The sequence below is a fragment of the Fonsecaea pedrosoi genome, assembly GCF_000835455.1.
Source record: "Fonsecaea pedrosoi CBS 271.37 unplaced genomic scaffold supercont1.5, whole genome shotgun sequence".
NCBI lineage: Eukaryota > Fungi > Ascomycota > Eurotiomycetes > Chaetothyriales > Herpotrichiellaceae > Fonsecaea > Fonsecaea pedrosoi.
This window is the reverse complement of record NW_013550611.1, coordinates 1,498,650-1,521,585: the sequence shown is the minus strand read 5'-3', so window position 1 is coordinate 1,521,585 and position 22,936 is coordinate 1,498,650. Positions and strand designations below refer to the sequence as shown.

General features: G+C 51.8%; 8 protein-coding genes across 8 annotated transcripts; 2 read left to right on the top strand and 6 right to left on the bottom strand.

The window, feature by feature from the left end:
* Nucleotides 1–161: 161 nt before the first annotated feature.
* Nucleotides 162–3,395, bottom strand: Z517_08017 (uncharacterized protein; the record flags this gene model as incomplete). The annotated part of the gene is made up of 1 exon (XM_013426538.1): nucleotides 162–3,395. One exon carries the CDS (start codon nucleotides 3,393–3,395, stop codon nucleotides 162–164), a length of 3,234 nt encoding a protein of 1,077 aa, XP_013281992.1.
* Nucleotides 3,396–3,774: 379 nt separating this feature from the next.
* Z517_08016 (uncharacterized protein) lies at nucleotides 3,775–4,749 on the top strand (the record flags this gene model as incomplete). Its single annotated transcript, XM_013426537.1, has 1 exon — nucleotides 3,775–4,749. The coding sequence occupies one exon, from the start codon at nucleotides 3,775–3,777 to the stop codon at nucleotides 4,747–4,749; it is 975 nt and encodes a 324-aa protein (XP_013281991.1).
* Nucleotides 4,750–5,617: 868 nt separating this feature from the next.
* Z517_08015 (uncharacterized protein) lies at nucleotides 5,618–5,992 on the top strand (the record flags this gene model as incomplete). The annotated part of the gene is made up of 1 exon (XM_013426536.1): nucleotides 5,618–5,992. The coding sequence occupies one exon, from the start codon at nucleotides 5,618–5,620 to the stop codon at nucleotides 5,990–5,992; it is 375 nt and encodes a 124-aa protein (XP_013281990.1).
* Nucleotides 5,993–7,100: 1,108 nt separating this feature from the next.
* Nucleotides 7,101–8,577, bottom strand: Z517_08014 (uncharacterized protein; the record flags this gene model as incomplete). The annotated part of the gene is made up of 2 exons (XM_013426535.1): nucleotides 7,101–7,950; nucleotides 8,006–8,577. The coding sequence occupies 2 exons, from the start codon at nucleotides 8,575–8,577 to the stop codon at nucleotides 7,101–7,103; spliced, it is 1,422 nt and encodes a 473-aa protein (XP_013281989.1).
* A 2,194-nt stretch (nucleotides 8,578–10,771) lies between these two features.
* On the bottom strand, nucleotides 10,772–11,170 carry Z517_08013 (uncharacterized protein; the record flags this gene model as incomplete). The annotated part of the gene is made up of 1 exon (XM_013426534.1): nucleotides 10,772–11,170. The coding sequence occupies one exon, from the start codon at nucleotides 11,168–11,170 to the stop codon at nucleotides 10,772–10,774; it is 399 nt and encodes a 132-aa protein (XP_013281988.1).
* Nucleotides 11,171–15,255: 4,085 nt separating this feature from the next.
* Nucleotides 15,256–16,273, bottom strand: Z517_08012 (uncharacterized protein; the record flags this gene model as incomplete). Its single annotated transcript, XM_013426533.1, has 3 exons — nucleotides 15,256–15,437; nucleotides 15,498–15,737; nucleotides 15,799–16,273. The coding sequence occupies 3 exons, from the start codon at nucleotides 16,271–16,273 to the stop codon at nucleotides 15,256–15,258; spliced, it is 897 nt and encodes a 298-aa protein (XP_013281987.1).
* Nucleotides 16,274–17,708: 1,435 nt separating this feature from the next.
* On the bottom strand, nucleotides 17,709–19,557 carry Z517_08011 (uncharacterized protein; the record flags this gene model as incomplete). Its single annotated transcript, XM_013426532.1, has 4 exons — nucleotides 17,709–18,430; nucleotides 18,479–18,762; nucleotides 18,819–19,452; nucleotides 19,527–19,557. 4 exons carry the CDS (start codon nucleotides 19,555–19,557, stop codon nucleotides 17,709–17,711), a joined length of 1,671 nt encoding a protein of 556 aa, XP_013281986.1.
* A 465-nt stretch (nucleotides 19,558–20,022) lies between these two features.
* Nucleotides 20,023–22,714, bottom strand: Z517_08010 (uncharacterized protein; the record flags this gene model as incomplete). Its single annotated transcript, XM_013426531.1, has 5 exons — nucleotides 20,023–21,558; nucleotides 21,609–21,694; nucleotides 21,755–21,786; nucleotides 22,503–22,511; nucleotides 22,566–22,714. The coding sequence occupies 5 exons, from the start codon at nucleotides 22,712–22,714 to the stop codon at nucleotides 20,023–20,025; spliced, it is 1,812 nt and encodes a 603-aa protein (XP_013281985.1).
* Between the last annotated feature and the right edge of the window lie 222 nt (nucleotides 22,715–22,936).

Here is a 22,936-nt window from a genome sequence, read left to right as displayed (position 1 = left end):
CCCACTCATCTGGTCCTGCAAGTAGAGCATCTTGCCCAGCAGCATATAGCCTTCTGGGAGCAGGATGAGGCTTAGATGGTTGTGTTGGTATAAGAGTCTTGGCTTCCTCCATGACCTCTCTCATAACCACGGTTGTTGGGTGAGTGTCAGCAGTGTATACCTCACTCATTGCAGAGACACGGACAGTCCGGAACCGGACACACACGATGCCTTTCGAACCACATTCGTGCATGTGCAGCGTGACACCCATGAGAACACTTCAGACACATCACCGTGAATCGAGACATGGCGCTATCCCACTTCCGCGCGGCCTCTACCTTCTTCATCTCGCCACCAGGCCCTTGCCCGTGGCCTGAACCTTCTGGCGCTGCCACCATAATGTCGGGAACTGAATCCACTGTCTTGCTGGGTGCCGGGGAAGTAGGGACGGCCGTCTTTGTCGACGACTCACTCGTTGAAACCTTGGAGTTCACTGGGACCGAGTGTTTCTGTCGAGGCGAGCTGCCCTTGATGTTTGGTCCCAGGGTGGTGTCCGGTCCCAATGTTGTCTGCACACTCCCCGCAATGCTGGAACTGAGATCAAGACTGGCCTTGCCGGCGTCATGCTTCGATGCTAATTGCGATCCGGACCACGGCAGATAGGATCCATCAGGCTCTCCAAGCCAGAGGTCGCAAACACCACAACGTGGCAAATGTCGTTCGCACTTGGGACACACTATACCAACAGCTGCCGCCTTTTCCTTGGTCAGCGGGTGCCGAGCTGTATCCATAACCTTGTGGCCGGACACACTTTCGCCAGCAGCACCCGCCAAATGTGCAATGCTCTGTGCGCAAAAGCCGCAGACGAGACGTACTTGCTGTTTTGCCGGGGGTATCAGCGGTCTTCCCCGCTCATCTCTAGCGGCATTGTGGCAGGCTATATCGAACCGCACTCGGTCAAACTTCAGATTCCAACTGTTCATCATGTGCCTGTAAGCATCTTTCCAGCCATTGAACTTACGAAGCACTGTCTCGTCATCCAAGTATCGTGGAATGGTCGAGCAAAGTGCCAATACCGCCGTTTGTAAATCACCAAAGCGCTGAACGTAGCCGCTCATGAGGTCGAAAGCGGCCTGCGTTGCCGTGCCTGTCAGCACAACACCTTCAATGTCTCCTGCAGCCAATGCTTCCTTGGTCGTATCAGAGATGTACTTTGTCAGTCTCGAATCGTCATAGTGTCGCAAAGCAATGCAAACGCGGTATTTGAGAGGAAGGGATTCTTCGGCAACTACATTTGACCAATCCCCGGTTTTGACATATGCTAGGATCGCTCGCGCATAGGGATCCGTCAACTCGTCGGCAAGGGATGAAATCGTGTCAGCCCAATCATCCTGGGCGTCCGACTCTCCCGGACTACTTGCTCCAGTGTCTTCATTTCGGGCTTTCTTGAATGACCCGGCGATTGCCATGGCCAGCATTTTGTGGGACTGATTGGCAGTCTTATCGCGGAGTGCCTTGTACGCCAACTTGCGGTCCATCGCAAACAGAGCCAAGGCTGCCGCCTTTGTATGCTGATTTTTCGTCACCAGCCGTTTGACGATCGACTTGAGCTCGTCAGAGGACCAGGCTAGGCCGGCTGAATAGAGGCAGAGCTGCCTGTTGGCGGTATATTCGGTTGTCGTTTTGCTGATGCCAGGTATATTCAAACGGTGCACCAGATTCTCAATAGTTTTGCCGAGTTTGTTAGGGCTTTGACCGAGCATTCGATGTTTGGGATCGATGTCTTCCATCCAGAGACCATAAACGCCGATGTAAGAAAGATCGAAATTTTCGTGTGCCATGTTGCCATTTCTCGATATTTTCGCAGCTCGTTCCACCCAAGCCCAGAATGATTGTAGCCAGTGGGAGTCTGAGACAATGGCCTTATTTTTGGAGGGGTTGAGAAGATAACCTGCTTCGCACCGCAACCGTTGAATTGAGGTCAATGTCACAAGGTCTGGTAATGGCACATCCCTTTCGTAGAAACCTAAGTCGGCGTGCCATGCCTGATCATCAAGACTCGACATTCGTTTAGTTTCTGCAATGGTCCTGTTCTGTCGTGATTGCTTAAAGGTCTGTCTGAGAATGTTCCGGGGCTGAGCCCGACGACGGACTTGGTCGATTGCAGTTCCTGGTTCAGGAGTGGGAGTGGTTAACTGTTCGATGAAATGACTGCCTTTGCATAGATACCCAGCGGAGCAGAGGGGCGACGGGCCTGGAGGAGGGCTGGGGGATATGAGCTTGACCTCGCCACGTCCGTCAAGTGTCAAGATCTTGGATTGCCTCGTATTGGTTGTGGCTGTCGTGAAGTCAAAGGACACAATCCTGGATTTCTCGTTCTTGGGAGCAGCGGCACTTGCATATGGCCTCTCGAGGTCTTGAGCTCGCTCGAGAAAGATCTCCTGAGGTGTGCTGGTCTCCCATGAGAGATCCTGGCGTCCGTCATTTTCGACCCTGTAGGTCTGTGAAGAGAAATCTTTGCCCAATTTGTAGACTTTCAGATGTCCAGTACTGGAGAGAACGCCCAAGCACCCTCGCTCAGCTTTGGAAAATCTCACGCTCCAAACTGTCCCTGGACTTTCGACGACGCTCTTTAGCTCTAGTGACAGCTCGGGTTGGCGATTTTCACTATGAGACCCTCCGGTGAAGCCCAATTGTGGCGTGTTGAGGCGGGTGATCATTCTCCGGTCCCAAACACAGATCGATGGGTCGTTTGTTGGATAGCAAGAAGCAAAGTAGTTCTGATCAAGCCAGTCGATAGCCAGGTTATGGACACACCGGGTGGCAAATTGCAACCCATTTCCGATGGACGGCTCTCGCAAATCATACAATCTGACAAATTGACCTTTAACCCCAGATACCAAGAGTGAAGGGTCGTCCTGGAAGAACTTCAAACTGGTGATGGGCTCCCCGCTTGCCAGCTTATGAAGGGGTTCTGAATGATTCTTGGAAAAGCCCGTTGATCCTGCTGTAGGTAGCCCCTGGTTGAAATCCCATATATTGAGACAAAAATCAGTCCTCACTTTGTCCAGCCCTGCGGCCAGAAGATTTTGACTGTTGAGGGCCACGGCATTGCACAAGCGCTGACTCCTCACTTGAAAAGACAAGGAGTCCTGCTGACCCTCGGCGATATTCAAAAGAGTGGCCTCTCCTCCCGCTTGACCGACAACAACCAGATCCTCATTGACGGGATGCCAGTCAAAGGCCCGAAATGCTGGGACTTTGGTCGTCGTATGAATGGCTTCATATTCGAAGACTCTTTTGCTCTGTTTTGTGACGTTGCACAATTTGAAGGATCTCCCAACGACATCGACGTACAAGAATCTCTGCGGGTTTGCAGGGAATGAGTTCTGGGAGAAGCGGATGGCGGCTTCCATCTCGTCGTTGTTGACGGCGTAGGCTTCCGCCTTCAAAGCCTATCTACCCATTGTATCAGCTTCAGAAAGAGTCTCGTTTCGATTCGTGGGGAATGTTCTAGGTGTTCAGAGTGCATGGTGGTGGTTGTTTGGGTTGCTCTAAAAGGTACGATTCATGTAGTCGATTCACTTGCCTAAAAGGGTTTAGATCGAATTAAAGCCCAGGCACGCGATCCTCAAGGCGGTGAAGAGCGGCAGAACTTTTTGCTGAGGAAATTAATTCACTTTCTGCCACAAACACGATTTTCCCATTTCGATATAACCTGCAACTCTTGATGATTCGGCACCCTGATACTCAAATGGCGAATACAAGCTGCTTCTGAGATGCTGAATCTGGATCATGGGAAAACAGCGACCTCCACGCCCGTCGGCTGGGTCTTACTACAGACCAGACCGTGCTCAGTTTGATGCCTTTCGCCCACGACAAGATCGAATCGGCGAGACGCAACGTCGCAGCAACCCCAGACAGACCTCCCCACGACGTCATCCACCCAATCTCCCCCCCGTCCGGTCTGCGGTCTCGAAAACAAAACATGAACGATCCACAAATCCCTCAACCAGGATACACTCTCTGCGCCGGTTGTTGACCTCACAACAAGACTTGCCTGGTACCGTGCGACAAGAGAAGGAGCGTGAACTAGCTGCTTTGCTCTTTGACCAAAGAAAAGCACTACTCACCCAGAATGCTCGGAAGAACCTACAACGCTACCATTTTGTCCGCTTCATGGAGCGAAAGAAGGCGGAAAGAGCACTGAAGCAGTTGTTGAGGCAAAGAGACTCTGAACAGAGCCATGAACAAGCTTACAACACCGAACTTAAGAAACTGATTCACATTGCCGAGGTGGACATTAATTACACCAAGTACGCACCGTTGGGAGAGAAGTACATCAGCCTGTTTGTTCAGGAGGGCAAAAAAGAAAGGCAGGATAGACCAAAAATCAATAAGACAGAGATGGCGACATATGACGCAGATCAGCGAAATGAGATCCTTCAACTCGCCGATCAACTGAGCAATGTCGTCCGATCTGCATCCGGTGCTAAACCACCAATGTGGTACGAGGTCGAGAAGCTGATGGACGAAGGGGAGGCCAAACTGGAAGCACTACGCGATGGCAAGCTGACCACCGACAAGCAACTTCAAAAGGAGCTGGCTGCAATTGGTGGAAAGCAAGAGGCTGAATTGCGCAGGGCACATGGAAACCAACTGCAAGAGATGAAGCCGTCCTGGCTCGATGACGATGGCATCATTGATCCAGCGGATCTGGACAGTGACCAGGATGATGATATGAGTGACGGTGGCTTTTTCGAACGCTGAGTTTGTACCGTCATACCTGGACCCATGGCTTTCCTTAACATTACGATGTTACGATTCGAGATACCCATAGACCGCGTCGGTCAACGAATGCAGACAGCTTGAATACCATTTCGAGCACTAATGTGGTCTTTCTGGCAGATGTGATAATCGCACCTGGGCTTCAACTTGTCAACCCAGCATGCTTGTGACATGTTCCACAACATTTAGGTCTATGACAACGCATCATGGCCTGTATACCTGGAGTCGACAGGATCGATACCGAGGGAATGGCAATATTGCTGAACGACGAGAGTGCTGGTGTTTGGAACCAGTGCTCATGCGCATATGTTGACGATTTCATGAGTGTGCTGGAGCAGCATCTCCTTCCACCCTCACTTGACTGACCACCTCCCTGACTCTTGCTTCCCAAAGACCATCACCCATTTTTCTTCTCGCCCACAGCTATAGTGCTTGTCTCGCGGTCTCGAGCCACTCAGCCTGACAATCCCATCCCGCAAGACGGCGGGGACAGGCCTCACTTATATTTCGCAGGATCGTCACACTGTCGACCACTAGCCATCGAGACTTGCTCTTCAAAGCCTGTCACATTTCAAGCTGGTCTTCAGCAGCACGTTAAAACGCCCCACGGGTCAACGGAATCAGGGACTCGTCACTTCAGTTTGTGCTTGGGACGGCTTCACCACCGGTCAAGTTTCGGTGAGATCCATGCTTGACGACCTGGTGATGCACGAGATATGAATCACCATCTATCACTGTCACTATCACTGCCATTCCGAATCGTCACCCTGAGCCTGACAACCCGTTTGAATTTGTCCTGCGACTTGCTGGAACAGTTTCTTGGCTCCACCAATACCAACAGCCGAAAAAGATGTCCCATTCCAAGGAGAGAATTTCTCCGATCAAGAAGGTCAAGGCAGCGCTCGTCCGATCCCCCAAACCGCCCTCGCCCAAGTCTGGCAGGATCGACCTCGGGGACAGCAAATGTGCCAGTGCCACCGCCGGCGAGCTCGATTCCCGGATCGAAGACATCTACTTTGACGACCCAAAGTCGCGAGAGAGCCTGAGCACCAACCCAGGAGACACGGCGAAGCACTTGGCGGAGCGGAAAAGGTGCACCACGGATAACTGGAAGGCCGAGATTGAGCGGCGGATCATCGCCGACTGCAAGATGGTCGACCACGCCTACGGCGACAAAAACCCGTTTCGGAACCAGGCTTACGGGCACGGCGACGGTCAGAAATGAGAACAGAGGAGAGACGACGACGGACGAGATCTCACAGCAAGCAAAGCAAATAAATCAGTCGACCTAGAGATATTTGATGCGATGGGGATGACATTGACATTGCTATTGCTCTTCACCCTACCGACCCGGATCATGAAGGAGACAACCTACCACGGAGCGTCAAAATCAAGCGTGCATGGCAAAGACGACTCACGCGGAAGCTTTCTTTCCCGGAACACGGATGGATGGATGGATTTTTGCTTGCGTCTACACCGTATGTACTAATGCAGTTGGTCAGTGGCTTGCTGGTGATATGGCGAAGCAAAGGAAAAAGTGAAGAAGCCCTCATATGATCCTGGTCTCATTGCGTTGCGCTGCGTTGCGTTTGCATTTGCATTTCGTCTCATCTCGTCTCATCTCATCTAGTCTTTGGCAGGTGAGCAGAGGAAAGAGCAACGAAGAAGGAAGTATCCAGCAATGCCCCCTTTTCAGCGAACTATCTGTCTCCGATGGATTTTTTTTCGTTGATGTCCACGCTGTGCCATATGCCATATGCCAAACGCCGTGCCGCATTCTCATTCTCTCTTCTTTCCACTCTGCGTCCCTCCTTCCTTCCTTTCTCTCTCTTTCTCACATTGTCTCCAACCTCGCCCAAATCCAGACAAAAGACCACCAACTTTACAGAGGAAAAGAATGAGTACTACTAGGCATTAAACAAGCGAGTTTTGTTCGTGTCTTTGCTCTGGATCCTGTTCTCTTCCTATGCTTTTCGCCTTCTCATCCCTCTCTGCGGATCAGCCCATCCCCCAAGAGCACGATCCAAAGGACCTTGGAGAATGCCACCGGACGCGATAGAGTCCATAGGTGATAGCCCACCCAGGATTTGGTCCTTGGTCCCCTGTAGCAAGGTGTCTGCCACGTGACCAAGCCAAATATTGCCCAAACATGCGTGTGAAAGGCTGTTCGCTCCCCCGGCCGTGCCTGCTCACCTAGCCTTATCCGGCCCAAGGTAAACTGTCCATAGAGGCCTTCATCCCTGTAGGTCCATATCCATTTTACAAGCTCGCAGAATACTTCAAGTTTTGGCACATAAAGACAGCTTTGGTGCGAAAAGAACCTCGAGAAAGGATTACGACTTCTCATCCCAAGCCGCATCGCTCAGTCTTGAGCTTTTGGAGCAATCCCAGCACCGTAGCCTTCGAAAGGGTGTCAATCCACTAGTCCGCGAAAAGTCCGGATACCGGGACCTCCTCTCATCATTCGCGTCACCACACTCAATGTTCCAATACTCCAGCCATTCTTCCCGTGCCAACACAATGACCTTTTTGCACGCAGTACACCGACGTTGGGGTTGCTTTTGGAGCTGTTGAAGCTGGTTCAACACAGTTTCAGGGGTGTTCGGTGGCATATAGGCGATAAAGTCTATGTCGCCCAAGGGGTCGTATCTGGACAATTCGCGAAGAGCTAGTTCAGTGAGTGTCGGGATCTGGGGGAAGTCCGATGGCCAATGATTGCTTTTTGCAACGATGTGATAATGGGTCCTGCGAAATGATAGATATGGCCCCGGCCATAGGATTAGCCTGTCAAGAGGCTCGGCGACCGTCGCTCCATCAGCCATGTACCATGGGTTTGGGTTTATCCTCAGCTCTCGCAACTTGTGTTCAGTAGCTAGGTCAAGAATCTCCGTGGGCAGCTCTGACAGCTGATTTCCTGCAATGTTTAGAGACTGGAGATTGACCAACTCCCCTATCGCACTTGGGATATAGGTGAGACCGTTGTTGCGGAGAGATAAGACGCGCAGGTTGTGAAGGGTGAAAATAGGACTTGGCACTTTTGTAAAGGAGTTGTTGCCCAAAAACAGTCGTAATTGGGGTTCAAGGTTAGTGCCAATGTGCAGCATGCCCGGAGTTAGCTCATCTTGTTTGCTGAGTGTCTGGAGTGACGCGATATCGGCGGGTAAAGTCGACAGAGACATGGATCTAACTGTTTATCAGCACCACTGTTTCTTTCGCTCTGCCGACCTGGGCCACTTACGACAAGTCCACATTCTCTTTTCCATGGTCGAGACACTGCCGGATAATCTTGCAAACCTCTTCGTGCTCCTTAGGAATCTCAACCATAATTCCGGGAGCGAGCTTTCTTCTCAGGTTGTTTGGCTCACTTTGCGCTGGCCAGGACGAGAACGGCTCCGTCTGTTCACTGTTGTCTTTATCTTCTCGCTGATCTCTCAAAAACTCCTCTTCTATCGTGATCGCATCACTTGAGAGAAGATCGTCACTCTCACTGCCCATGAAGATTCCCGAGTCGAAATTTCTCTTAAATTGGCGTCTTTCCCTCAGACCCTCTCTGGTTCCAGGCTCAGCTGGGTGACAATCCCACCACGACCCCTTGAATGTACGCTTCTTCCTCTTGCCTAAAGCATAGTTTTCGGCGCCAGGTGCTGTCTCATCGCTGGAGAACAGAGCGGGATCGCTAGAGATAGCTGGCTCGTCTTCCCGGTCGGAATGAGTTCGCTTTCGTGAGAGAGGTGGTGCGAGGCGAGAGCGAGCGTGTGGTAACGTTGCCCGAGTGGACCACGAAAGAGGAGGGAGTTCGGGTTCGTCCATTCGTGGAGAATCGCGTTTTCGCAGAGAATGCTCGCAGCACAGTGGGTCGTCCAGCGAGAGACGTCTAGCAGAGCAAGAAGTCTTTTGGGGTACCAAAGAGGATCTTCAAGACAGCTCTGGTGATGACGCAGAAGATAACCGGCAAAGACCGTAGATACAAGCTGCCAGGTTTCGTTGACGTTGGTGGAAAAGACACAAGGGAGTGACCACGTGGAGTTGTTGAAAGACCCAAAGAGCGCGTCAGGGCAAGACGCGTTTTGGGAAGGAACTCACATGTCTTGCTTGAGCTTGATGGAGGGGCCCCGAGGTCTCGCTAAAGAGAGCGAACCAATGATAGCGACAAACCTACCTAATTGGGTGTGAGGAGGAAACGCCTGGTCACGTGGTAAAAAAATACCCCATGCCAGGTATCCCAGAGACTGCTCGGTACTTGGTTTAACTACTGGACGGAGACTGAAGTCTGCTCGGTAGTTCGCTCGAGACAGAGACAGATCCAGGCTCAGCGACTCGAGCACTTCAGAAAACCTTTGATCCAGTATTTGCAGTTTTGTACGCGGCATATGGTTCAAATCCCGGGACACTTGTTAAGAGGTATCGTGGATGGGCAGAGAGACTCATGAATATCTATCCCCGAGAACGTTGATAGACTTGCAAGTTTGTAGGTATGTTGTTCCGCCTAGCGAATGCAGGGTACCAATAGCCGCAAACCCAGAAGACATTCGACAGGTCTTAATGAGAATGCGCGCCGTGTAAACATTTGTCTCAACTCGAACATTGAAGGGCAGTGTCGAGATTCATTTGACTAAAACCTCGTGCCGATGGTCTTTTACCTCAGCTACCACTCGTCGACTGAACTAGCCGACTGACGGGATGAGGAAGGTATGTATCCGAAGGCTCAAGGCTCGAGGACGCGTCCGGGATGACGGGCACCACACAGCCACCAGTCCACCATGGTTATCCACCCGTGCCACCCACATCATGATCACAGTAACCCGAGTAGTGACCACAGTAATAATCGCCAATCTTCTACCTACATGCCCCTCCTCTATCTATCGTACCTAGAGAAAGCCACCTCCCCATTAATATCGCTCCACACTTACACGACGACCCTACCCAAATTGACATATTAGAACCACTACTCGGTACAGCGCGAATAGCACTGAGTACAAGAGGACGTCGATCATGTCAAGTAAGGAACTGACTCGACTGGCAGACAGACAGCAACAACACTGACAAGCCACGTATGTCCTGTACTCATATGTACAAACAGATCCCCACTTCCGTCGCGTGGCTCGGATGTCTACCGAGTACTCTACCTCGTACTCGTACAAGTAATCAACGCGGTGGCTTTGATTGAACAAGAACCGAGCAACCCGAATAGAGATCTGCGCGAGACATGGCGGTTGTCTTGCGCGCTTGTCGATCACGGGAGATGAACGTAGCCGACATCATGTTTCGTGCCTCGTGCATCCTCCTTCCCCCCTCCCCTTTCCATCGCCAAACTCGGAAAAAGGAACAAATTAATATCAGAATCGGGCAAGATAATCGCGCTTCCCAAGACGTAGCGAGACCAGCTGTGTTCTGTAACGTTTCTAAGTTCAATTACAAGAATGCGCGAACTGGCTATCTGTACAGATGCAGCGGTGGGCCAAAAAGCTTCCCAGACGAGTTCACCACCATCTCGTCAAAAGGAGACCGCGACTGTCTTGCATGTTTTCGACAAGGTGTGGGACTTGCACTTCACATCGTGTCTGTCATCATCGTAGACCTGCCCCCTTCCCCCAATTGCATCCCCTATCCCAAGAACCATTTCGCCCCTGTCTTCATCCACTTGGTAAACAGAGCCTTCATTGCCCAACACTCATGCTTGAAACCACAGTCCTGCACAACGGCTGACGGTCCGACTCATCTGCGCCCCGGGCGTGGGTAGCGTAATCTCCCAATTTGCAACTTCAACACATAGGTAATTCGTGAAAGTACCGGCTGCGGTACAATCAAATATTTCGATAATCGGTCCTCCGCAATGTGCTTCAAACTCTCTCAGAGATGAAATTGTTGTTATCCAGACAAGCGAAAGCGAGCATGCTGGTGCTCGCAACGTAAAAGGTTGACTCAGTCAAAACATGAGGAAAAGAAAGTATCAACAGGATGCCGCTTCATGCTCGACATGTTGATAAATATCAAGAGACTGTGGCTATAATGAGCCCAAGAGGAGGGCAGCGGCGCCCGCCATAGCGGCCACTGCTAGATTGATTTCTTGAGCGCTCGCTGCGCCAGTTGCACTTGCAATGGGCGGTGAGATACCGGATGTTGAGCTAGCTGGGGCAGTCAAAGTCGGAATATTGATGGTACTTGCCCCGGTTGTGGTAGTGGAAGTGACATTCCAGCCTGTCGGTCTGACAGTGTAGCTGCCGGAACTGCTCGTCGTTGTAGCATTCGCATATGTGAGGTATTTGGTAACGGTCAGAGTGGTTGAGAGCGACTGCGTAATTGTGACAGTAGTCTCGCCCGACCAGTCTCCAGGCGGTAGATCAGCAAGAGCTGCTGGCGCTAGCAACAGCGCAACTGCTGCGACGGCTGAGCTGATGCGCATCTTGCTTTGAGTATCGAATTGAAGTCTCGTGTGTAGTGCGGTGATTTGTTTCTCGATGCGCTGGAGCGACTTCCGATTATCGGAGTCTGATCTCGAGTGTCGTGGTAAGTCTCAGTGAGTGTGTGGTGACCTGCCGTGGTCGGTCAATGTGCTGTTCTGGTCCTAGAATGATATCGCGCAAGGCGAGCTGAGCGAGCGCTGCTCGAGGGGAGGTGAGTGAGCGTGATAGGAACTGAGAGGGAGCTCAGATGCTCGGACGACAGCAATATGCTATCCTGGATTCTCGCACTGGGAGAGGAAAGAGAGGTGCGACATATGGAGACGAGCAGGGAAGAAGACGAGTATATGTGGCGGCCAAAAGCATATCTGATGGGCTGGGCGAGGGCATGGGGTTGCGCTGGGGTGGCAGCGGGAGCATCGCAAAAAATCGGGTAAAATTGCGTCGCGGTCGTGGGCCGAGTTAGAGTAAAGCGCTGGTGTCAACAGACAGCTCAGCAAACTTTGAGTGGTCGTCTGGCTGATTTGAGTTGGGATGAGGCTTCGACGATCGTGGAGAACCGGTGGATAAGAGGATAGAGTGGTGGATACAAAGGTTGGCAGCAGATGAAACTGCAACCCCTGAGTGGTTGTACCTGGGCGCGCCAAGCTTGGTTCCTGGGCTTGTGCCTGGGCGACTACGGACCCATTGCGGGCCTGTCCTCCACTGCATGCAGCTGCCAGCCAATGCTAGTCATGCCAAATTTCCCGAGGCCCCCGCTAAGAGCCTCTAAAGGACCGCCTAAGGGTAGCACCAGCGTCAGGTTAGATTCATTTTAAAGCAGCCCATCTGCTGCTTGCCTGCGCCAACCCAGCAAGAGAGTCGCTCCATCTGCGAAGGAAATGATGAAACAGCGACTTGGACATCCACAATGCGCTCCGTCGCCCATTCGCCCTCTTGTCTCTTTCCCACGCCCCTGACATCAACGTTATCAGGTCAGTTCACGACCTACGAGGTCTCTCACTGGCTGCGGCTTTGGCTACTGTCGGTTCGGCCCTGCACCGAATTGACGCGGTTTCTTCTGGTTGACTACCCTTTTCCCCATCTGTAGCCGCCAACGGGAACTGTGCAATTTAATCTGGAGCTGGCCAGAGTGCTTTACCTGTGTTTGACCTACCGCTGGTGTTGCCAACTTGCCAGGAACCGTCTTCACGACGAGCTACCAGGGCCTCTTGCCGCCTCAGATTACACAACCTCATCTGCAACCCTCCGGACGACTACCGATGACGGTTTATGGTTGGTCGTGGTAAGAGCAGCTTGAGATTTGCGGTGTGCACAAGGCGGTCGGTTTGGCGACTGTGTGTTGCTGTGACCGCGATCAGGCTGATTTTCTTTCTCCAAGCAGAAACCAGATGCTAACTTCGCTTACGGTGTGCATCCCAGACCTACATAGACGAAGACTTCTCAGCAAGAGGGTGGGGGTTGATGGTCGCTGGGTATACCACTATTGTCGCAATGAGCAAGAGTTCTGTGCAAACGGGCCCCAATCTCGACGGTGCGAGACCGATATCAGTGGCTCTCCGCCCTTACCGTTCTTGAGATCGTGGAGAACCCTGGGCCATCCTTGGCCATTTCCTTCGTCTACGGCAAGCGTCTGATCAAGATTGACTGTTTTTTCGCAAGTCGTTGAAGACGAAGGCCTGCTGACATACGAGTACCTTCTCTGTACTCGGTACTATCACTCGTACCTACAACTTCAGAAGGTGGAGTTGGATCCAGTGAGCACACCCTCAAGACTGAATGCGGTTTTGGATAAACCCATACTAATATCGAATGCTGCAATACTTTGTGGAGACACAAGAAGATGATCTGCAGAACAATATGGTAGCAAATCTCGTCTGTTCTGGGGTAGGATTTCATCGACAACGGTCTTTTCACAACCTCGACCTGTGCAGGAACACGGTCAACGACACGGTAAGCTACGGTGCAAGCTTCTCCGGATCGTCAACAGATGGCGTCAAAGACGGTGTGGTTTGTCCTTGATTGTGTATCTCAGCGACGAACTATCGATTGAAAGCGAGATAGGCCTCTTTCCGTCCTTCCTTCTCGGGCCAACCGTCCGTCCAAGGAAGTCTGTTTACTTTGAGTCGATCCTTGGGGGAACACGCTCGTGCACACTGCCCAAACTCATGCGACGCTGCTCTTTTGGCTTGGCCTTCTCCTTTCCACCGCGCCCTGTTGAGGAAATCGCCTTTCAGCGGAATTGGTGACTAACTCTGAAGGTATCGATCATATTGACCATCCACAGGTGCTGACTTTCTCTTAACAACCATGAACCCGAAATTCTCCTTTTATGATTGCTCCCACACGACGCGGGACTTGATACTGCACCTCAGACTCTTACTGAGTACACATCAAGCACATGTACCGAGTCTTTGCAGAAAAAAATCTCCGAGAGCCTTTGTGCTAAGACTGAATGGGCTAAGCAAGACGTGAAGCGAGGAAAAAAGGGTTTTTGCTATGTGCTCCACTACCTCACGAGTAACTTGGGTGTCCACTCTGCGACAGCTTGGACCCAAGCCCTCCAGAGGCAATTCGTATCCACACAAATGATAAGGGGAGTGAAGAGTTTGGACTAAAAGATTATTAGTGTTCTCGGCGCACTGTACCTCGTACTTGGTACGGTCTTGACTCTTGGTCGGTCACGTGTCGGTATACCTACTTGTGCGCTCGCGAGTGATTTAATGTCTATGGTGGACCTGGCACGCTGGCTGGGAAAAAGCTTTCTCTGGGGAAAAGTACTCGATACCGCGTCATTTTAACTCTTTTGAGTATGGAGTATCGAGTCCTCCTTGACGAAGTCGCAGTCGCGCCGATTCTTGTTTGTGTGCGTCGCTCTCTCTCTGTCTCTTTCTTGGCCCGCCTGCAGAATTTTCGAGCCCAGCCCGGAGGAGGTATCTCACTCTTACTCATAGTAATTGTTTTCTTGCCGAGCATACCCGACCCTCGCAGCCTGATGGTGGTTGACGACAAAAGCTGACTGGTTCGGGGATGGGGTGGGATGGCATAGAATAGGTGGTGTGGGCCTCCCGGGCCTTTCTTTTACCAAGTCCCAACCAACCCACACCACCACGACTCACTCACGACAGAACAAGCAGCCACGGATCATGGATGAGAGATTTTTTTTTTTTTCTTCCTTCTCTTCTCTCCTTCTTCCTGTTGGATGGGATTCGAGAAAAGTAAGCGCCTAGCCTTACAAGTAGACCGGGATTTAGACTAAACCAAGTTATCGACTCGAACGAGTATTTGTATGACTAACGACTTGGGTAAGAGTATCACAAGCACCTACACAGCTCGCTAGGCACTAGGTATCCAGTTGGAGGGTATGAATGTAGAATGGCACGCAGGTCACGAGGTGTCAAACATCTACATATCTTATGCACCCTCCTTGTAGGTAAGTACATAGGTAGCTAATGGAGGGACTCGACTCAGTACTACTGCACCGTACTTCTGCCAGTTCTTGTCTGTACCGAGTGATCATAAGTAGTTCCTTTGTAGACGAAACTTCCAAATCAGACAAGGTGCAAAGTGTAGACTAACTTTGTGTTATGACCATGAAATCTCTATTGACATTGACATTGACATTGCTAATGGTTTCGATATTATTAGTACGTCAAAATAAGTCCTATAATACTACTCGTACTCGTAAGGTTAATTAACCCCCCAATGGCGGCCGAGCTGCTTGTACATGGTATCTTGGGTATCGTCGCGACGTGATAAATCAGACACTTTGCCCCCTTCTCTCCTCTCCCTTCTTTCTGCATCCTTCGACTCCGTGAATTAGTGTTTAATAGTGACTTGGTCGTAAAAGAAAATCTCCTTTGTCCATCTTGTGTAACGAGTGACATGTCGCATTACCGGGTTTGGTTGGTTGGTAGGGTTGGGTATCGTGTTGAAAGTCCAGCAAAAAAAGTACTTCGCATGGACCTCTTGGCTTGAAAGTTGAGAGGGGTTGAGAAACCCCTAGTGGGCGCATTCAGGCAAAGCCGGTAAGTTGTCCGTCGAAAATATCGAAGATTGGGCCTGATACTGCGTGATGGTCGGCCCTTTACACGGCGCTGGCTTCGGGAGCAGGGGCGGGAGCGACACCCTCGCCGGCGGCAGCAGCCTCAGCAGCCTTTTCCGAGTGAGCAGCAGCGCTAGGGGCGGAGTTGACATCACGGATGTGGATGCCCAGACGCTCCATATCGACATTGCGCATGCCCCAGATAAGGAAAGCAGCGGTGACAGCTATTGGCAGGCATCGTCAGCGTCTGTCAAGGACGAGTAGTTGACAAGTGAACGACTTACGCTTGATCAGGATATCCAAGACACCATAAGAGACAGCCTCAGAGTCGGGAGCAATGACGTTACCACCCTCTGAGACACCCCAGATGATGGGGTAGACGATCCAGAGGGAAACGACCCAGGCGGAGCAGACGGTGTAGACACGGAGGATGTCTTGTCCGAGAGTGCGGGCATAGGCACGTCCCTCGTAGATGATGGCGAAACCGACGAAGAACAGCGCAACAGCTCCGAAGGTGAAGAAACCTGTTGACATGCAGAATTAGCGGACTGAGTAACCAATACCGAATCCCGCTTGAATACATACCCCACTTGTATTCGCTGTGGACAAGGGCGCCAACAAGAGCCATGATGACCCAGACCTCGCCCATGAGCAGGGTGTACAGGAGGGTCGAGGTGGGGAGACCGCAGCTCAACAACAACAAGGTGAACAAGATAGGAATAGTGATGAAGTAATCGATATAGCGGACATAGAAGATCTGGCGCATGTCGCCGTGAACCTTGGGGTCGCTGCGAACCCATTCAACCAAGATGGCAGTCCAGCCCAAGTTGGATCCCATGCAGAAGTACGAAATGGCCGGGACCAGGGTGAGGCCCGCAGCGAGGTAGTAAAGCAGGCGCTGAGATCGCTGCTTGAAGAAGGACAGGGCCATGAAGGCGAGGGTCGAGACAGTCATGACCGCACAGACAGTCCAGTACCAATCACTACCACGGGAGGTGATGTGGTTGTTGGTAGTCACCGTGTTGGTGAAACCATTGTGTCGGAAGACGCCGTTACCCATCTTGAGAAAAGTAATTGGTGCGGGAGATTGTCGTGGCTTCGATCAAAAAGTGCTGGGACTGACTTTGCGAAAGGACTATTGGCCTCTGATGTCTTGACAGTGCTGGTTGAAGTGAGGATAGACCTGTTATCTCGGGGTGAAAGAGGGGTTTAATAGATCATGGTCTTTGTGCCTTTGAGATACGGACTCTCACGGATGGCAGCAACGTGACGTCGATGCGCTTCGCTCAGTCAACAGAAAATGGTATGCTGCATTGTTGAAAACAAGCATTCCCGGCGATTCCTCGAGAGTTTCTCCATGGACTTGACGCTGCCGTAGGAGCCGGGCAGCGAGGGAATCTTCTGGCAGAACGTATCAAGTAAGCTGCGCTACAAGATTTCCTCATCTGGGGAGGGTCATCTGCCCCTTGGGCTGCAAGGCTCTGGGATGTCTCTGGTAGGCTCTTTGTTTTCATGTCCCAAACAGGTGACTGTCACCAAGCGACCCACGCATTAGCTCATCTTTCTGTTGGCATCGGCAACATCGCGTTCAACAATGAGTGGACGCCGTGGTCAGCGCAGGTTAGTCCAGACACCCGGGGCTGCAGTCGTGGTGGTCTGAGATTTGTTGAGGCTACCGTGACAGTCATTCGACGATTCCGACAAACCATTTCGCGCTCGGATGTCGTCGGCTTCGACCCTTTGGGAGCAAATGCAGGCTGATGGCTAGTGCAGACCGCCTTGACTTGGGATGGGAGCTGGGACTGGACTCGATCAGGAGGTCGGACTTCCAATCCTGTGGCGAACCGGAGAAAATTGCGAAGACAGCTGGCATTAGGCTCATCCGGCATTGGTGGTCCATCGTGAGACGTCGACAGAAAAAGGACAAGGGGCTTTTGGCAAGGCCATCTCGCTACCTCAGACGAGAAAGGTCGCCTTGTGAGCCAGTCATCCTGTAGAGGTTTAGTCAGAGGTATTTTGTGTCGGAAATGCTGGGAGCAAGGCTCTACCGCAAAAACGTTTGGGAGACTTAGAGCTGCCCTGGCGCCAATGATTCGATGGAATTCTCCGGTGATTCCTTGATGATCGACGCCCACCGCCAGGATCCTTGTGTGAGGTGATGTGAGTGGATGAAAGCAGCAGTGGTACCAGAGCAATGATGTCATAGGAGTGCTGACAACACACCAAGTCATTCCGGAGTATTATCCGCAACGTCCAATGCGGCAGAGCTGCCAGTTACGGCTAAGTGGGATGGGTCCTTCTTGCCGTTTTTCGTTCCGTGGCTGAACAGAAGAGCCGCCACGATGACGCGAGGCTGCAGAAGGACGACCTTGACAAGTAGATGGATACGAAGGAACTAGAACTTGGGAATGGTTGAAGAAAATGGAAGAACTAGTCTTTTGTATGTTCACCTTTTCGCTGACGTCTATCACCGACCAAGTTCTTCAGACATATTATCATTTCATCAAGAGCACAAGCATCGCCAACACCACAAGTAACAGACCAAGAAGACTGTGCACGAGATCCAGAGGACGCGTTCCCAGTTTATCCAGTTCACTCACAACCCTTCTCTTGTGGTTTCCTGGAGACCATGGCTTGACCATACCAAGGTCATCAAGGATTTGTTCAGTGGTGATCTTGCTACCAGCGAGAACAATGGGCACACCCGTGCCCGGGTGAGTGCTGGCTCCAACGAAATACACGCCAGCTATTGTCGTATGCTTCGTGCCTGGTCTGAAGCTCAACACATTGAAGAATGAATGGCTCAATCCAAGAATGGCTCCCCTATCTAGATTGAATCTGTCTTTCCACGTGCTCGGCGTATTGACTATCTCGTGAGCGACATGAGATTGAAGATCTGCCCCCGTCCGGAGACGAATCGTCTCAAAGACTGCATGCCGAGCTTTCGCAACCATGGCCTGCCAATCTTGTGCGCTGTGGGGGTTTAGCCCTCGATCAGCCTCGCCCTCCAGTAGGTGACCACATGGGACAAGCACCACCACGCTGTCTCGGTCTTGAGGGGCAGCACTCGGGTCGATCCGTGAAGGCACATTGACGTAAAATGAAGGTTCTTTGGGAATTTGCTGTCGCTTGAAGATGTCGTCGAAGCTATCTTGGTAGTCGTCGGCGAGGAAGACGTTGTGTGTGTGGAGTTCAGGGACCATCTTGTCCATTGACCCTGGACAACTTAGCTCGATGTGTAAGAGTTGCGAAGTGGGGAACTTACAGTAGAATGAGATGCTGGAGCAAGAAGCTGGTTTCTTCGATATTGTTGTAGCTTGCCGAGAAGGAGGTAACAATTCGTTGTAGGCATAGACGAGATCAGCATTGACCAAGACAATATCTGCGTTCACGACCTCTCCCGAGGCCAGCGTGACGCCTGTCGCACGTTGAGAATATCCGTCCACGTTTACTCGGGCAACGGGTGTCGACAGTCTGTACTCGACCCCGAGACGTTGTCCAACTTTGACCAAAGCATCCAAGACTCGATGGAACCCGCCCCTGGGATACCTTTTCTCTCGTTAGTGCGCAAGTTTATAATCGTGGTTCTGTCACTGGACACTGACCATATGCCTTCAGCCAGTTCCGTATACTGGAGCAGGCTATAGGTGCCGGGGGCTTCAAAGGGACTCATGCCCATGTACATGCTTCCGAAAGTGAAGGCTCTTCTCAGCCGCTCCGTCAGAAAATAGCGCGCCGCCCGGTTCCAGATGCTCTCGAACGGGTGGAGCGCCATGAGGTAGGGCAGGAAGCTCGGACGGGCCATTGCCCAGATGGTAGAGAAGTTCTTCCGCAGCACATGGACGACGCTGGCCTCGTAGTGGACGTGAGCCTCCTTCATCCAGGCGAGGTATCTCTCGAAGCCTTCTTTGCCTTCCCACCGCTCGATTGTTTTCTTCATCCGCGCCACGTCCGTGGACAGCTCGATGCACTCCCCGTCGCCGAACCAGACGTTGTAGTTGGGCTCGCACTTGAGCAACTCGACCCTTTCGGCCTCGAGGGATGTATCTAGGTCGGCGAAGGCTTCCGCGAACAGGTCGGGCAGGAGGAGGAGAGAGGGGCCTTGGTCGAAGCGGTGGCCGCCGCCATCGTGTATCAGGCTGCAGCGTCCGCCGGTGTGGTCGTTCTTTTCGAGCACGGTCACCCGGAACCCAGCTTTGGCAAGCCTGGCTGCGCTGGAAATACCGCCGGCACCTGCGCCTGTATTGTGTTGTCTCGGGGTCAGCAAAATGAACCAAGGCCGACAACAAAATCCAGTCTCATAAAAAGCTCACCTACGATGACAACGCTCTTGGGCTTGTCCATATCCCAGCACTTGTTCGTCACAACTGCTATGAATATTCAGAGATCTAGTGACAAGTAGAGGCCTGTTAGAAAGACATGTTGTACCCTCTGTCGGCACGAGGCCGTCAGAGTCAATGACAACATGACTTCGGATTCAAGACACATGCATGTGAACATTTCCGGGCGGATTCGGTCCACAGTCCATCCTGAGCACGGAATCAGCTCTATTGGCGTCTGCGATCTTATCTAAGGAGTGAGCAGGTCACGGCTGTAGTCACGAAGAAGTTGGCAATGGATTAACGCAGGGGAGTTTGCAATGTCCAAGATAATGGGAAGATCTGGCTCTGATGTCGACGCGCAGGCCCCGCACGCTAGGTGCAGCCAAACGGTCCCTTGGTCAGACCCCCGAACAGGGCCAGAGCGAGACTCGCAATGACACACAGCTATGAAGATTGAAGGTTGAAGTGATCAAGTAAAGCCCCTCTATCACACAGCACCCCTCCTCCCCATCATTGTCTTCCATCCAACCCATATCCTCCTCGGCTTGGGGACGCTAGATCGTCCCTTCTTGCCACCACCAGCAAAATCTAAAGGCCTGCCCTGCTGCATTCGCTCGCGCATCACCCTGCCAATTTCCATGTAGCTCTCGACCGCGACACGGATGCCACCTCGCGCATAATAGGGCAGCGCCTCGATTGCATCTCTATTCTCAGCGTAGATGGCGAATGCAACGTCCAAGACTGTCCTTCTATGGAGCGCAATTTGGTCGGCTCGAAATACGGCTAAACCTTGCGTTGAATTATCAAGCCACTCGCTAGGAATGTAGCATCGTCCGGCATCGGCGTCTGTCTTGACATCTCGGACAATGTTGATGTATTGCAGGGCTCGGCCCATTTTCGCACCAGCAGTGAGGCACTGTTGTCTTGTATCTGTCTGTGTTCCTTGATCGGGGTCATGATAGTAGACAAGGTTCAAACAGAGTTCACCGACCGTACCCGCGACACAGCTTGCATATCGTTCAAGGTCAGCAAAAGTGGCAATGGGGGGATTGCGCCTAGATTCTGCATCAAAGAATTTCTGGTCGATCCGGAAGCCATCTAGAAGCGAGTAGAGCGGCGCCGAGGGCAACTTGTCCGTGGGAAGAAGTCGTAAGATAGACCGTGCCTTGGGTGGGAATGGGTCTAGAGCCTGCTGTAATCGGTTCTCGTCCCTTTTCGGTGAGTACGCAACATCAAGGAAGTGGGTAAAATATTGCACCCATTTACTTGCCTCAGTTGCAGAAGGCGCGTCGTCAATCAGATCATCAGCCACTCTGCAAAACGCGTAGAGGAGTATCAGGTCGATTCTCAGACGACCCACAAAGACTCCCGAGGCCAGGTAGAATGATCGGCTTTTCTTAGCAAGAACTGTGTGTGCATTTCGCAAGCCGTGGAGACGCGCAGTGTCATATTTTGAAGTGGCCAGAAATAGAGCTTTGAACATCAAGGTCGGAGGAGGGATGCCGGGGACCGTGGGGAAATTCCCCGGAAAGGAGTCGAGAATAGCCACGGCGTTGTCAAACGCAGTCGCCCCCCACACTATAAGGGTATTTGTCAGAAGGAAGAAGACGGCTTCTTCTAATTCCAAATGAGGCCAGACCTGAATGCTGAGCTTTGTGCCTGATTCGATACTCCAGGTGCCTCGGCGGAGAGCCAATGTATCGACGATCCACAGATATAAAGTCGGTGCGGCGATAGGTAACCAGGTTGTAGTCCACGGCATCGTGAGAAGTAGCTGGTAGGCAAATGTCCAAAGCATCAACATTACCGGGCAAGCCCAAATCAGGATCAGTCGCATGTAATGGCCTTCGGCATTACTTTCTCGGAGCAGGATTGGAACCACCAAACCCAAGCTAAAAACGAGCTGACCTGCTCGCTTCCAGGGCAAGAGAGACTTGCCAACAGGGTCCAGTGAGTCAGCTTCATTATGCAAATGAATTGCAGTGAGCACCGGCTTGCTGAGGAGTATCTGGAGACAAGTTGACTATTCAAATTTAGCGATCTTGACTGCTCGCAAACAGGGGGGATGCCTACGATGTAAGTCTGGATGCCAAAGAAGAAGACCTCTTCGGCAGGAATATCAAACAGAGTCGGCCCTATAACGACGTGTTGCGGATATGCTAGCGCAAGTTAGTATTATGTCAGAAACCAGCAGGAATATAGGAATAGAAATGACATACTCCAGATCCTGGTTCTAATCAGGTATGAATCCCTTGGCCAGTCAGCATCTCTGAAGAACAGAAGTCGTCGATCCTACACCCACCAAGGAATTGTATATGTGACAGCGACAAGTTGAAGGAAGCATATCTTGTAGATATCCCGTCGTGTCAACAGAGGTCCTAGGGCAATAGACAAGGCTATCGCAAGGGGGATTGTGTGAATAACATGACTATTGTGGCAGAGGCACTTGTTAGAACTTGTTTGGAGGGGAAAGGGGAGTCAGAAGCAGACAGCCACATACACCAGCGCATAATCGTACATCAGGATAGAGCTCTGATGGTCAATTGAAGGCCTTCGGCGCCAGTGAAAGAAGTTCAAAAGGTCCTGTCTCAGTAAAAGCTTCCGGCCGCGGCAGTCGCCATGTTATACCAATCAGCCGTTCGTTTTCAACGCCAGGAGCGGAGGAACGGTTGGGATTGTGAGGCAAAGTATATGGATATCCGAAAGCATGCAGGCATGGCTGTGTGGACTTGTGCAGAGGTCTGATGGGAAGCCATGAAATTTCTGGGATATCATGACGCGCACAATTCCAAGTTGGGAATGAAAGCTGCGGACGATGAAGGCTGTGATGGGCGATGGTGGTGGGGGTCAAGCCACACGGACACGAGGCTGACGGGCCGCGGCGTGCAGCTTCCGACAAAAGCAGCCAGAGTCGAGCTACAAAAGAGGTAGCGGATTCTCGGCTAACATTCTGTTCATGGTTCTGACCATGGGTCGCTATCATCAGTTAGCGTCTTGGCTCTCTACTAGCTCAAATGACACTGCTGCCACCGGCCAGTGCTCAATGACGCCATGATTTCCTCCGCATCGTTGACCTGCAGCTTCGATGCTTCCACCTGCTCGGCTGACTTCAGTTTTGTCTTCACTGGGCTGTTTTCCCCTCCTTTGCTTTCCTCTGGTTGGATGTTTTTAGGAGACATGTTGGCAATGAGATCAACGCATTCTCCCCTACTTGTCCTGCGACGACTTCATCATGTGAGCTTAGCAAGGCCACTAACTTATCTCCTCACTTGCAAGGTCCCCCTGGTGCTGACATGTGAATCGACCCTTCTCTTCTCTCTGGTTGCGTGATCCGATGCATGTTTGAATTTGATCCTGAGGGGCGTCTCGGACCCCGTCACATCCAACGGCCTCGGACAAGA